The 15,760-nt window shown below is 29.3% G+C and overlaps 2 protein-coding genes and 2 non-coding genes across 4 annotated transcripts; 1 reads left to right on the top strand and 3 right to left on the bottom strand.

Moving 5' to 3' along the window:
* Nucleotides 1-4,623: 4,623 nt before the first annotated feature.
* Nucleotides 4,624-4,695, bottom strand: TRNAP-CGG. Its single transcript has one exon. It is a non-coding gene; the product is annotated as a tRNA-Pro (tRNA).
* A 57-nt stretch (nt 4,696-4,752) lies between these two features.
* LOC114407549 (zinc finger matrin-type protein 2-like) lies at nt 4,753-9,722 on the top strand. The gene is made up of 10 exons (XM_028370688.1): nt 4,753-4,911; nt 4,990-5,070; nt 5,171-5,198; nt 5,277-5,359; nt 5,566-5,598; nt 6,614-6,692; nt 6,789-6,841; nt 6,998-7,058; nt 7,766-7,845; nt 9,295-9,722. Exons 1-10 carry the CDS (start codon nt 4,891-4,893, stop codon nt 9,382-9,384), a joined length of 609 nt encoding a protein of 202 aa, XP_028226489.1. The 5' UTR covers nt 4,753-4,890; the 3' UTR covers nt 9,385-9,722.
* Nucleotides 9,723-10,793: 1,071 nt separating this feature from the next.
* Nucleotides 10,794-10,866, bottom strand: TRNAA-AGC. The gene has a single exon. It is a non-coding gene; the product is annotated as a tRNA-Ala (tRNA).
* A 677-nt stretch (nt 10,867-11,543) lies between these two features.
* Nucleotides 11,544-13,922, bottom strand: LOC114407548 (GTP-binding protein SAR1A-like). The gene is made up of 3 exons (XM_028370687.1): nt 13,641-13,922; nt 12,936-13,067; nt 11,544-12,010 (listed from the first exon to the last, which is right to left on the bottom strand). The coding sequence occupies exons 1-3, from the start codon at nt 13,767-13,769 to the stop codon at nt 11,690-11,692; spliced, it is 582 nt and encodes a 193-aa protein (XP_028226488.1). The 5' UTR covers nt 13,770-13,922; the 3' UTR covers nt 11,544-11,689.
* Nucleotides 13,923-15,760: the final 1,838 nt, after the last annotated feature.

The following is a 15,760-nucleotide window of genomic DNA, read 5'->3' as shown; positions in this document are numbered from 1 at the left end:
AATTATTAATTTTCAAGATATTAAATACAGTCATTTTTAGATTTGATATTTATTTTATAGAATAAGAAATTATATAATATCACTCGTGTCTTATTAGTTATTTTTCATAATTAAAACTGACAGAAGTAGTTAAATGGATTAATTGTTTACAAATGTATTGGGAAAAAACAACTAAGAAGTATATGTGATTTCTATTTCTTCTCCAACTAATCCTCTTCCAATCAAGTTGGCCCAGCCATAAACTATTTTTTCCTTCAAAAAGTTGAAACATGGATAAGTAAAAATTGGTTTTAAGTAATAATAGTGAGCTTTTTTTGTCCGTGTGAATCAAACTTAAATATAAAAAATTAATAACAATTCACATACATTATTTAACTAATTAAGTTAAATTTCCCGACAATAATTTTTGCATTGTGTTTAAAGTCCATTTAGAGTTGTAGGTATTGTTTGAATAAATTTTTCTATAAATATATCTATAAGAGAATATAAGAATAAAAAATAAAATATTTTTTATAAGCTAAAAATAACTTATGAGCTGATATTACTTTATGAGAAAAGCTCATTTTAATTTTTCTTATTTTCTTTTTCTACAAGTATTTATTAAAAAAAACTTATGCAAACATTAATATATTTCTATTGTGATTAATTGTTATTAAAGTGGTAATTTACTTACTTTTTTTATACTTCTAAGTTATTTTAAAAGTTAAAAAAAGTTTCAAAGACAATTTTTTTATACATGTTTCAAAGACAATTTGAAAATTAAGATATCGTTTAGCTTAAAGTCATTGTTCAATAAAGTTTTTTATTTCACATAATTTTTGTTCAATAAAATCAAAAGTCTGAAAATATGTGGATGTGATATGAAATTATTTGTAAATCTTTGATATTATCTTATCTTCAACGACAAATCTTGCATCTGAAACTCTAATACAACACCAAGTGTATATCTACCATTACTAAAAAAAATTGTAGCATCAATCATTCACGTCGAAATTCATGAAAAGGAAACAAAAAATGGCATAACACAATGTAAGTTCTTAGACAATGATTTTACTATTAATAAAAAAAAAAAAAAAAGTTGTACACATACCTGTCAACTTTGGGCAAGATTTTTGCCTTTTGGGTTTACTACTCTCTAATGTAGTGGCTGATTTAAAAGAGAGAAATAAAATAAATGAAAATAGAAAGAAAGATAATTTAAGAAGAGAAAAATATAATATAAATAAAATAAAATAAATGAAAATAGAAAGAAAGATAATTTAAGAAGAGAAAAATATAATATAAATAAAATGATATAATTTATTGTTTGATTTAAGAAAAATACGTGAGAAGTGGAGTAGAGATAATTAAATGAACTAACTAAAATGCTATCTTATTCTCAAAAGTTATGTGATACTTTTAAAAATTAAAACAAAACAATTTATAAGGGGAAAATGATATATCTATTATTACGAGACAAAAGCTTTTGTGATGAAACACACCACATTCAAACTGAACTCTTTCACTCGTCTCTCCTGCAAAATCAACGAGTCTTATTTCCATCTTAAAACAAAAAAAACATTTTCGTCTGTTGTACGGAACATAATCTAAATAGGATTTAAGTTGTCTACTATATAGGGACCGGATCAATAAACCTATTAAAGGGAATTATATTTTTCTTCATCTTTTATAATTGTTTAATTGTTTAAATGTCCGACTTTAAATAAATAATATTTTTATAAAATATGTATTATTTTTTTTAACTCATTTATAAGCGTACCAAATTGTCTTAAGTAATAAGTAGTAGAAAGTTTAAGTGTTGAATTCACAACAACTTTGTTTGTATTTAGATTTATGCAAATCCAAATTTATAATAACAAAATTTAAATGAAAAAGAAAGTAAGAGATAAGGTGATGATAAAAAGATAATTCAAAATACAAATATATTGGGGTCTAGTATGTCTATTTGTGATGCAATGTTAATAATTTTATCCTTTATCTAATGATATCTCTGTTTTTAATCACATGTTAAGACACTCTATCTTTCGTTTCCCGCATGAAGATCCTAATTTATCTATTATTTTCTTCTAAAAATTTTTGCAAATATAAAAATAATAAATTACATTAAGATTAGAGATGCACGAGATAGGTTAAACGAATATCAATATATTTCTAGCAATAATTTCATTTAGATATTCTTTCCTGGATTTTTAGCAAATAATCATTTTTCAATGCATTATTCCCTAAACACTATATGGATGGTCAGACTATAATAAACAATTAAACACAAAAAAGAGCAATAGAATCAATATTGCATTAAATAGATAATAAGAAAGAGTTATATTAGGGATGGATAAAAGAATAGCAGGGGATAATGAACATAGATATAGATAGAGGGTTTCTCCTATTAGAGATAAGGCTTAGGATGTATTCATTAGAGAGATCTAAGTCTCTATGTCCCGGTGTGTATGCGTGTACGGATTGGTGTCTTTTCCCTTTACATCCTATTCTTTTTATAGGCTTAAGTTAGTTTTATTTCCACGCGACCTCGTGCTTAGAGCATGCTTTCGTGTTAAGCGCGTATTTGAACTTCTTCGTGGGTTTTGTTTGTGTCGCTAAACGTGAACAAACGGCAAAGCGAGGAGACGTGTTAGGCCTGTCTTGTGCATTAAGATAACTGCTTCAATTTTTAACTTTTTCTTCGAATTTTTGCATCAATTTTCTTCCAATGCACTTGAAATCTTATTTTTTTTTACTTCTATTAATAAAAAAAACTGTAAAGATAACAATTTCTTTATTATTTCATTAAAAATAATTGTAAAGTAAAAAAATTATAATCATTTTTAACTAAAATTGACTATCAAATTAACTCAAAATTTTCAGTTATCATTTTTACACATAAAATTAAAACTGTTATTTTTTAAATGATAATAACTTTAATCATTATCATAATTATAACAAACATACAACTAGTTTTATATAATTTGAGTAATTATCACCTTCACCATTTAAATATTATGGTCATCGTAATTAAATTTACACAATGTTACATTGATTAACTTTAACTATTATCATGACTATACAACTCCCTCTAGATTTGTCGTTGTTGTTATATGCAAATTGAAACTTTGTTTATTGAATTTGCTACTCAACAAATTTGTATACACTAAAAATATCAATAGAACATAGTATCTTTATGTAATAAAAATTTATTAATTATTAATATTATGCAGTGTCTAGATTTTTATTTAGGGGACATTTGATGAAGAGAAAAGTTTAGTTTCCTCGGATTCTTAAATTATAAATTTTATATTTATTTTTAAATTTTTAATAACCATACATACTGATCATGTAAAATTGACAATTATGTAATAATTTTATTATTATTTTGGGTACATAACATTTTTTGTCCTTAAAAATAAAGGTGTTCAAAACCTAATTAAATTGAGCGTATAACTAAAAATCGACCAAAAAATTAAAATTCACGGAAAAATCAATTGTCATTGGTGTGGTTTTTTTTATTTTTCAAACCCCGAAAAACAAACAAAAATCGAATCAAACCAAACTCAACCGCAAACACCCTTAGAAACTATTGTTGTAATTAGGAGTGTTCAAAACAGAACCAAACCGAGCACAAAATCAAAAATCGACTTGAGAAACTGAAAAATCTATGGTCATTGGTTTGTTTTTGGTATTTTTCAATCTATGCAATTTGGTTTGATTTACAATTTGGCACACCAAAATCAAACCAAACCAAACAGCAGCGTGACTTCCCTATAAACTATTATAGCAATTAGTGTTTTATTGTTGGATATCTATTTTCTAAGTTCTTATGGCCGAAAACAAGTATTATGAATGTTGTTTTACTATTTTTTTTTTTAGTTCACTTGTTACCGCTTAAAAACAAGTATTATGTTCTGTTGTTAGTTGAATGATTATTATTGAAGCATTATTCAACTTGAAAATAATTATTATTTTACTTTAAGTTCAATTGTTATTCATTTATATCCTTGATTATTGAACAAGTTATTATTTAGGTTTTGTCCAATTAATAACAAGTTTTTAAAGTATTTTTCAATACTTACTAACAAAATTTTCAAACTGTAGAAACCAAATCAAACAAAATCACAAATATTTGGTTTGGTTTGTTTTAGATTGTATAAATACTTTAATCCGAATCAGACCACATTGCACTTAATTTTGTTGTTTGGTTTGAACTAATTTTAAGTCAAAATGGTAGTGTTTTTGTAAAGTTCAATCTTTGAAACTTATAAATAAATATTATGTAGTATTTTTACTTTTAAGTTGAATGGTTATTATTTAAGTATTATTCAACTTAAAAACAATTATTGTTTTAGACTTTTACTTTGTTAAAACTTTTGTTATTCATTTATAATATTGATGGTTGAATTAGTTATTATTTAAGTTTTGTTTCATTAATAATAAATTTTTTAAGCATTTTTTAATACTTAATAGTAGAATTTTTTAAATTATAAAAATAAAAAATACAAAAGATTGGTTTGATCTGAATTTGATAAATAATTTTTACAAGTCAAATCACACCCCCCCACACCACACCAAATGACATTTCCAAACAATATTGCGACTAACAAATGAGATGCACTTTAAAAAAGTAAGAAAAATGGGGTGTTGCGAGAATCGAACTCGCGACCTCTCGCACCCGAAGCGAGAATCATACCACTAGACCAAACACCCATTTTGTTCAACGAAAAATTGTATTATATAAAACTTGATAACAATTTGTGAATCCTTCCTCCTTCTCAAGCCTTCAACTAGGGTTTCATATTAGCCTCTCACTGTACCCTTTATTCCAATCAATTATCAAACAGCTTCGGTGATCATCGTAACTGCTTCTACATTTGTTTGCCTATATTTTCTTTGCTCGTGTCCATGTCTAACACCAGCAACAATGTAAGTGCAGAATTCCGTCGATGGTTTTGGAGAATTCTTTTTTCTTTTCAAATTATTAACATGATTAGCTTGAATCAGGTCGCTGGGGTCGACAACACATTCAGAAGAAAATTTGATCGAGAAGAGTATCTGGAACGAGCACGGGAGCGCGAGAGACAGGTGCCTTGTCAATGTTCCTTCTATATGCCCATTTCTGCTTTTGATTTTTTGAATAATTTAGGTTGCTTAGTTGTGCTTGTGTGTGTTTGATTTTGAATAGGAGGAAGAAGGTCGAGCGAAACCTAAAGGTAAAAGTCACGCAATTCGTGATCGAATTGGAATTGTGTTTGCTTTGAGTAACAACTAACATCGTCTTATTGGTGCAGGTAAAGGTCCTCCCGTGCAGAGGAAGCCCTTGAAACATAGAGATTATGAAGTGGACCTTGAATCCCGCTTGGGCAAGACTCAGGTATGCCACTCTGAACACTAAGCTCAATGCTCTAGTAGTTCTAAATGAATGCCAAACATGTATAGGATTCTGAAATATATATAAGCATCGAATGTAATAATAGGTCATGAGGGGTCACATGACATCCACAGCTGGTACCAAAATTTTATCACATGGTTCTGCTATTCTTTTGTACTGTCGTACTGATAACATGCAATCTTTTGTAGGTTGTTACGCCGGTTGCACCGCTAAGTCAGCAGGTACCTGTTTTTCAAGTTTTTCATATTTTGTTTAGATTTCTGGTTATCACTGATTATTCATTATTGTATTCAGGCACTTTTTGGATTAGAAAAATGCTGTTCTTTTCTCATTTCGACTTCTTGTCAAATTTCGAATTCCCGTGGATGACCGTAATTTGTTTTATCCGGGGATGTGTGTTACGTGTGATTAAGTGTTTAGGATGAGAGTGATGAAATCATGCAGTTACACATAGGGGCACTTCTTTTAATGAATTTCAAAGTTTTACAAATTCATGTTCAACCCCAAGTGATACAGTTATTCAAATATCTGTTTCATTCATGTCTAGCCATGTATAAACTGTTTTTGTTGTAACATATGTTCCTAAAAATTAACTATTGCCATAATTCTGGCTATTAATTTCCAGGAGAGTAAGGAGAGGAGACCCAAGACATTACCGAACACTCCTTAGTAAAGGATGGCAATTTATAGTATAGCACTGTTAGAAATGTATGCCATTGTCAATTTCAATACCCATGAACGTTCTCCACTCTTTTTCCTGTGACCCATGAGCTTAGTAAAGGATGGCAATTTATAGTATAGCACTGTTAGAAATGTATGCCATTGTCAATTTCAATACCCATGAACGTTCTCCACTCTTTTTCGTGTGACCCATGAGAATGCCTTTTGGTGCAATAATTGCACACAGTTCCCAGGTTTAGTTGAATTATGGCTTTAGTTAGTTTTGAGACCCCAACTGGGCTTATTAGTATCTGATTTTAGTGAGAGGTTAACTAAAGTAACTACACAACACATGAAATAAGATGGAAGAGGTAGAGCCCAGAAATTATAATCGTCACTGCCTCTGGCTTGAGGAAATTTTCAACCTTGTTGGCGTGTGAGTTTGTGTATATGTATCGAGAAGTACTAGGAATTGGACTTATTAAATGATTTCACAGTTTTTGTTTTTGCTATCTGGATTATCTTTTTGTTACACAGATCATGTACAAATTTTGGATTTAATTATGTTTATTGCAGGCTGGATACTACTGCTCAGTTTGTGAGTGTGTGGTAAAGGACTCTGCAAACTACTTGGATCATATTAATGGAAAGAAACGTATGTAGTCCTTTTGGCATTTTCCTCTGATTTTTTCTGTGTAATTTCTTTAATTGCTTTTGGTTTGCTCATATTCATTCTTATGTTGTCCCTTAGATCAAAGAGCTTTAGGCATGTCTATGCGAGTAGAACGTGCTTCTCTCGAACAGGTGCAACTTAATATTGCCTTCTATTTCTTATGAAGTCAAATGATAAATCCAATACCTTTGGCATGCATGCATGACTGTGCCTTTGTGTGTTATTTTGTTTCCATTCTTTTATATGTGCCTCTGCATGACTGTAGTAAACCGTTAGATGAAACACAGGTTCAGGAACGATTTGAAGTTCTTAAGAAGCGTAAAGATGTTGGCAGCTTCACAGAGCAAGGTAAAGCCTTGGATAAGAGAAGTCCACACCAAGATCCGCCACTAGGCGTGGCAAATAGTCCCATACCCGTGGGTATCACCCCAACTTTGATGGAAAATATCCATTTTGATCGGGTATGGGTACGAGTATTACCCTTTTACCCAAACTGTTTAAGTGGGGATGGAGATGGGTGTCAAATTATACCCGTACCCACCACTATTACATTTTTTTTTTTGATAATTTTTTTGTCACAACATATATATACATAATATATATTAAAGATTTTATTGTTATTATTTTTGAAAATATAAATCAATTAGCTTAATAGTTAAATAATTAAATAAAAAACTCAAAAATATATATTTAACTAAAAATACAATTGAATTATTAATTTTTTAAGTTTCATTTCTTTGTTATTCATTATATTTATATATTGTATGAATTAAAATACAATTAAAAACTTAATATGTAATTTATTAAAATATATTAGTAAAGTAAAATTGTAAAAAAGAGTACAGTGAGTTATCCGTGGGTATACCCAAACCCGATAAAACTCAATGGGGACTGGGACGGGGGACGGGTGTTAAAATTTCAAACCCGTCTTTTTTATACCTGGACTTACCTCGCCTTTTGCAGGGATGAGGAGGGCCAAACCTGGCCCCAACACCCCCCACCCCCAAATTGCCATCCCTGCCACTGTTTAAGATGGACTTGGTTTTTTTTCACAGATCTTGATGAGCGGATTTTAAAACAGCAGCAAGAAGAGGAAGAAAGAAAGCGACTGCGTCGAGAAAAGAAAAAAGAAAAGGTAAGTGTGTGTATAGTTTAATTTTAGTTAGAAATAGGCAATAGGTTAGAATAAACCTTTTTTCTATTCTCCCTTTACCATATCCCACTACCATCAAGTACTATTATTTTTTCTAATGTTATTTACTTATTTTAACCGTTAATAATTGCACCCATCTTTCTAAAAATGATTTTTAATGTTATTTTAACAAATAAAGATTGCTTCTTTTTTTCACAACTTAGGGGGTGTATTGAATTATTTGAAAAGACTATTTTAACATAAAAAATTCTTATGGATTTTAAAGATTATATAGAAATATTATGATTTATCAGTTTTTTTTATAAGACTTTTATGATAATTTGGATTTTAGTAAATTTATATCATAAAAATTTAAGAGATTTGAAATGACTTTATAGATTTATAATATTTGAAGGGATTCTCTAAATTTTTAAAAACATATCGATAATTACAAGAGTTAGTAAAAGAAATTATAAAAAATGAAGAGGTTTGAATAAAAAAAAGTAAAATCAATATAATTTTTTTAATCTTTTAATACCTATATTAATTCTAGCTTAATGCTCTCCTATATTAATCTTTTTTGCAATAGCATATTTTCATTCTCACTTTTGGATTTGAACAATAGATTTAAAATTATACATTGGTTTCATGTTTTTTTTAATTACTACAATTATTTCAGGATAAATCTAATGATATATTTAAATGAGATGCAATAATAAGCATATACTAGAAGAGAGTAATGAGGATGAAAATTTGGTTAGAAGGTTATTGAATTATGTGCATGATGAAATTAAAGGTGACAATAACAAAAGCATTGTATCCAACAGGTGATGGGCATAGTTAGTGTAAGAAAAGCATGGTTAGTCTTAGTACATAAGACAAACATTCATTTAATTTAGACAATAATGGGAAAAGTGCAAAGGGAATGAGTATATTTGATATTTTTTTATTCCAAAAGAGGAAAAATATATATCACACAAGCATCTTGAAAAATATTGAGAGAAGAGGGTATGTGTGATGAGAGAAAAGAAAATCTAGTAATCAATAGTAAAAGAAAGAATAAAATCTAGCAAGATAAGAGTTTGAGTGAGATTGTTTAATAAATGTTTTATACTAAAAAGTTCAATGAAATTTGTCGAAATCCTTCTTAAAAACAATCAATCAAAATCCTTCTTAAAAAATAATCCATCGAAATTTGTATGTTTTTAATACCAAAAGACTTTTTATAAGTTACAAAAAAAAACCTAATTAAATACCGTCAAATTTTATTGTTTTTCTTAAAAAAATCTTAAAAGTCATAATTGAATATCACATAACTTATTTATAGTATTTAAAAATTTTAATTGAATATCATTAGATTTTTTATAAAAAAAAAACTTTTTAAAAATATTTTGAAATCCTAATCCAATTCAACCCCGCAGTTAATAACTCGTGTTTAATTTTTGGATTCAGAAGGAGAAGGCAGTTGAAGAACCTGAAATTGATCCTGATGTTGCTGCCATGATGGGATTTGGAGGTTTCCGGTCATCCAACAAGAAATGATTGCATTCTGCATGAGGGATTAAACTGTGTTTGAAATTTTGGAACAATTATTCTGCAATGATAAGCTGAATCTCGTATCTTCCAGCCCGATTTTGGGTGTAGCTTAAAGATTATTCTGTGGTGAATAGTTAAATAGTTGGGCTGCTCAAACAGTAGTATGGGTGCTGGTGCATTGCGTTATATTCAGTCATGTGATTCGGTTGATTCATGTACATTTCTTCTGATAGCTAACCTGATGTATTATACAAGCTTGATATTTGTAGTCTCTACTATGCTCTGAGAAGTGACAACTTGCGGTAGCTAATGGAAATCAATTATGAACATTCGATACAATTCTATACTGGACTGTAGCTTTTCGTGGGTATGGTCATTTTGATTTAGAAATATGACTGCAGTAGGCTTTCTTCTGAATGATCGTTCTATTATGCATGCTTAACACATGCTCAACATTCTTGCCAGCCTACTGGAACATGCATTTGCCATGGTTATTTCTTCTCATTCTCTATTTTTTTTTTGTACATCAAAAGTAAGACAACTTTTGTTGTCCCTTTCGATATTGGAGAACATTTTTGAAAAGTGGGTATACAAAATGTAAAATGAGAAATAAGAATAATTGTAATCTCATTCTTTTATAGTTTTACTACTCACCTTCACTCCATCATCACATTTCATATATATCATTTTCTCATTATTTTTCTTCCTCAATCTCTTTCTCTTTCATCCACTACAATCCACCTCTAATTGGAGTGTATGAGTATCATTATATACGATATCAAATAAGGTATTAGTTATTTAATTTTAAAATAATGAAATTGTTTTCTAAAATATGCTAATATTGAGATTTTTCTCGTATTATATAGAGACACTGAAATGGTAGATAAGGTGAGGATATTAACAAAAGGCATGGGGATGAATAGATTAACGTTGCTTGGTTGTGATAAGAAAAATAATTAGAAAAAAGAAAGAGTGAAAATAAAGTAGAATGTTGAGTTATTTGACTTTAAGATAAATGGGAGAAATAAAGTGAAAATAATAGTAAGTGTAAAACGATTTGGTTTGAGTGAAATGGAAGGAGAAAACTTAATAAACGTGTAAAATACTATTATATCCCTTGCATCATTGGATGCAGATTGTGTCATCTGAGTAAATTTAATCAATTAAAATTACTACATAATTAATTATGAAAGGCAAATAATTGATTGCAAAATAAAAATAGAGCTCAAATAATTTAATCAATTAAAATTACTATTATATCCCTTGCATCACATTCTGTTTTATGATTGCCATTGCTATGCCGTGAGTCCGTGAGCCTGCTGGGATAGAGCTCAAATCATCTCCTCTAAGATCAGTTTACAATGAATAAAAATGGAGAGAGAATTTTTCAGAAGAATAAAAAATGCAAATCAAATTGGAGATGCGGGGTATCGATCCCCGTACCTCTCGCATGCTAAGCGAGCGCTCTACCATCTGAGCTACATCCCCTTCAATTTTAACTCGCGCAATAACTTAATTCATTCAACACATTTTGGGATAAATCGAAATAGAAATAATAGTTAGAAAATGTGATAAATGATATGTAGATAAAGAATACAGAAATAAAAATAAGATAAAAAATTTGAGTAAATAATTATTAATATTATAGATATACAAATTACATCAATTTTTTTTCTTCACACTCGTATTGCTGTTGTCTTCTGATGTATTCATTCACTCAGTAATATACAAAAATCGAAACAATAGCAAGTAACGTATAATTCCAATACGTAAAAAATGTGATAATTTGAAGGACTCTTTTTCCTACTGTAATATTTCAAATCAACTAAAATTATTAATGAAAGTTGCGTAACATTTTCGAACCCAAAAGAAGAAAGCATTAGTTGACTATCTTCTAAATTAAAAATTATGTGGCAATAAGTAATTTTTAATTCCAACTATTCCTGTAAAAATATTTAGTCAAAATTAGTTGTCTCTTTAATGTTTTCAATAATTTGACATTCATTTTATGCATCTAGCCCTTCACTGATTTGATCATTTGTCTCAAATCTCAAACAAATACTAAGCAAAGAGAAATTCTTCTTTTATTTTGTTGCAGACGTAAATGTAGAAAACAAGTTTCAGCATGCGTAATAATTCGGGCCACCTCAAATTTTCACCTAAAAAATCATCAATCACCACAAATCAACCCAGTCATTTTATATAAATAAAATTGAAATATACTGCAATTTCGTACCAACAACACCTCCAAATCTTAACTAGAAAAACAAACCTCTAGAAATCAGATACCAAGCCATCTCTTGCTAACGGACTATTTGATGTACTGGGAAACCCATTTGAAACCATCCCCATAACCCATTTTCTTCACAATACTGCACATGAATACCTCCATGGGACGAACATTTGAGTCGGACAAATTTACCTTACCCTTGCCTGTGGTGAAGTTAGTCAGGCCCAAATGGTAACGCAGTTCTTCTTCAGAGGCAGCATATGGAATATCTATCTTATTCCCAAGGACAAGGAAAGGGACATTCGCTAAAGATTCATCAGAGAGTAGAGCATCCAGCTCTTTTTTTGACTCAGCAAATCTTTCCTTGTCATAAGCATCAACCAAGTACACCACTGCATCCACCTGAATCAAAGATGGATTCAAGTTATTCATGATCATAAAAATTAAATAAACAGCAAAATAATAATAGATCTTGGTCAAGAAAAAATGGTTTAGTTAAAATATCACAATACTAAATCAGAAACTGCTCCAGTCATCAGAAGCAGATATCTTTATCAGAATATCAGATACTTTAGCACGCCCTCTTAAGAGAAAATGGCACTATCAGTAAGCTATCACCATGAAGTAATAAACATTGTTTTTTAATCTATAACTATTAATAAAGGCAATTACCTCCTTTGGTGTGCACATTTCTTATTCTTAAATTACCCTTTAATATATATAACTATTATTATTTCCTTCCTAAACCTTCAAGATGTAACTGTCACTTCCCCTAAAAACACTGCTACCACTACTTTCTTTAATTACTTTTTTTTCTATTTTTAAAATAAAGATATAGGCATGAAGTGCCTCTTTTTCAACTAGTACATATAAAATAGGAAGGCATAAATTCTTAGTCACATACATGTTAATCTTTTAGAACATTCTGCACCAGAGAGTAGTTTTTACTTTACAATTATACACAAGAATTTTTTACTTTTTATCTAACAGCTTCTAAGTGAAACCCTTCATGCAGTCTATAACTGCTATCACTACCAACACATATTAGCATATCTAGCTATGTAAACAACAACAACAAAAAAATCCTTATCCCTTATGTAAGGACAGCTACATGAATCACACAACACCATTTGGCTCGGTTAAAGACCAAATCATGTCTAGCCATGTAAACAAGAGAGAAAAAAAAACATTTGGGGAGCAAGACTAAGATCTCAATATATCTAGAGATAATCTATCTGAGTCTATGCAATGCGTGGCTAAGATAATCTATCTGAGTCTATGCATGCCACAAAAGTATGTTGAGGGAAAAAAAGTAAAAGGGAGAGACCTGGGCATAGTAATCTTTCCAAACTCTTCGAGCAATCTGATGACCCCCGAGATCAAAAGCTTTAAACTTGATCTTCCCAATACTCAACTCCTCTGATGTAGGATATTGGGTAGGCTGATGCTGGACTAATCTCTGCAAAAACAACTCTTATAATAAAAAAAACATCACACCAAGACCATGGCAATTTCAGGAACCTACTATAGACTAAGAGTACACACTTGCGGTCAAAATGTCTTGCTTGCCAAAACCAGAAAATAATCCACAGTGCAAAAATAGAAAAAACCAATCAAATTTAATCAGATGTTCGATGCCAATGAGAATGCAATAGACCAAAAATGTCAATAGCCAATTATGCATAGAGCAAGGTAATGTAAGGAAGCTGAGTACTTGAACAAGTCTATGTCAACAACATGCCTTGCTAAAACAAGCAAAGGGCTCCACATCTAATAGCAAATAAATTATGTTCATTCGAGTGTCTAAGTAACACTGCTATATTTCTTTCAGAAAGACATAAAAAACATAATAACCCTTTTTTTCTCTATTTTTTCCAACTAACCGGATAATGTTCGCAGTATAGATTAAAACCAGCGTCGGAATATGAAAAGCAAATAAGGGCAGATCCACCACTATTAACGAATCCAAAAGAAAAAACAATATTAAACAATTGGGGAAACAAAAAAAAGGGAAAAGAAATTGAAGAGGAACCTCATCTTTGAGCATGTGAAGCAAGGTGGTTTTGCCAGCGTTATCGAGGCCCAAGAATAAGATCTTGGCCTCCTTCTGCCACAGGCCAAGCGACGCTAGAATCCCATAAAACCAATCCCACAAAAACATTGCCTTTTATCGACGATCGACCTCAGCGACAAATATTGATCTCCGCGAACTGAAACAGAAATTGATGTTTTGTTTTGTTTTGAGTAGAAAGAGCTACCCTAACCGCAAAACCAGAGCCTGGTTACGTTCGCATCAGAGTCGTTTATTTGCTGCAACTTGCAAATTTTAATAGGTGGGTCGAGTCTCAGACCCGTCACTACCTCACCCGGTTCGGATCGGAGTACTATTTTATTTAATGATATTTTTATTTATTAATTCACCCAAAAACTAATTATGTGTGAATTTAACTTTTATTATAATAAATAAAAATATTTTAATAAAATAATGTTATTCTAGCATGCAATTTAATATAATTAATTATTTTTAAAAATAGTATATTATTTTAAATATAAATAAAATAAATATTTCATAAGCTATTTCATTATCCAATTAAATCACATAAATTTGACTTTTTCATATTATACTGCATGCTTTTATTATGAATAAAAAAAGGAAATAACATAATTATAAGCGTACAAAAATTGTGTCAAATACATATATGTTATGCTTTAAAGTAAATGCTATAATTAAAGTTAATTTAAAAGTATATTTTAAGGGTAAAGTATATTGTACTTTTGTTCAAAGTTAGTTTTATTTGATGTAGTTTTAAATTGATCAATCTAGTTTTTATATTTTAAAAAATAAGTGTATTTAGTCTAAGCACACTAATGATCAATGAGAATAAGAACTAATTTTTTTTTTTACAAGAATTAAATTAGGAGAAAAGGATTATATAATAATAGTGTAAAAAAATTTATACCATTATTTAATCATAATTCATCATATATGATAAAAAAAATAATTAAATAATAATATAAAATTATTTTATACCATAAGTCCATACAGACATTAAACTCTTAAATTAATCAATTTAAAATTATAGAAACTAAAATAAGTTTAACTAAAAATACAAAAACCAAAAATATATTGTTTAGTTTGCTCACCATGATTGCGGACTTGCGGTGCGACTATGAATGAAGATTTCAAGAACTGGGAATCTGGGATTGAGTCCAGGCAGGAACCCTCTCTATGTGCTTACTACTGATGCTAAAGGAACCCTCTCTTTTTGTTCGTTCTCTGTTTTTATTCTTGAATGATAAAAAAAAAATTGTTTGCTCAAGGCTATCTTTCTTTAAAGAAAAATCACATTCTAAAACATAAATTTTTTCACATTTGAACCAAGAATAATTGCAATATTGTAGAATTAATCCTCTTAAGAACATTTTTTTTCTATTATTAGGATATATTAAAAAAAATTTCATATAATTATTTTTACTAAATACTTCATTTATTATTAGTATATATATTTATTTTGACTTAAATACATGTTTATCCTTAGAAAAAAATTTGAATTTTGCATTTGCGCACTAATAAAATTTTTTTTGACTTGTGGTCCTTGATTTATTTAATTTGTTAAGTGGTCTCTTAAATATTTAAAATTTTTCTTTTGATTCCTAATTTGTTTATTTTATCATGATTGTCGGTATGTTTTTCATTAAACGGTTACATGTCAAGTTAACTAACTCCATGCAACGACAAGGGTAAAAAGAAAATTTTGAAAATATTTTAGGGAACCACTTAATAAAACTAACATAATGTAGGGATGAAATGTAAACAAAAAAAACTAGAGGCCAAAAGTCAAAAGTTTATCAACCATCAAATGCAAAATTAAAAAATTATTCAATGAATAAAAACATATTTAGTCTTTTATTTTATATTTAATATTTGGGTTTACTATATTATTGGTTCTTTAAAAAAATTATGTTTTTAGTCTCAAATTTAAATTTTGATCCATCAAAGTTTTCTAAACTCTTTTCATCACCATTTTTTATCATTGCATTCAACTAACAACATTCACACACACATACATGTGCTTATCTCATTAGTTACTTTAACCACCTAACAAGTTATTAGATTATCAACATCATTATTATGTCATTAATGAATATTAT

This window comes from Glycine soja, chromosome 3, assembly GCF_004193775.1.
Source record: "Glycine soja cultivar W05 chromosome 3, ASM419377v2, whole genome shotgun sequence".
Lineage (NCBI taxonomy): Eukaryota > Viridiplantae > Streptophyta > Magnoliopsida > Fabales > Fabaceae > Glycine > Glycine soja.
This window is presented reverse-complemented; position numbering and strand designations above follow the sequence as displayed.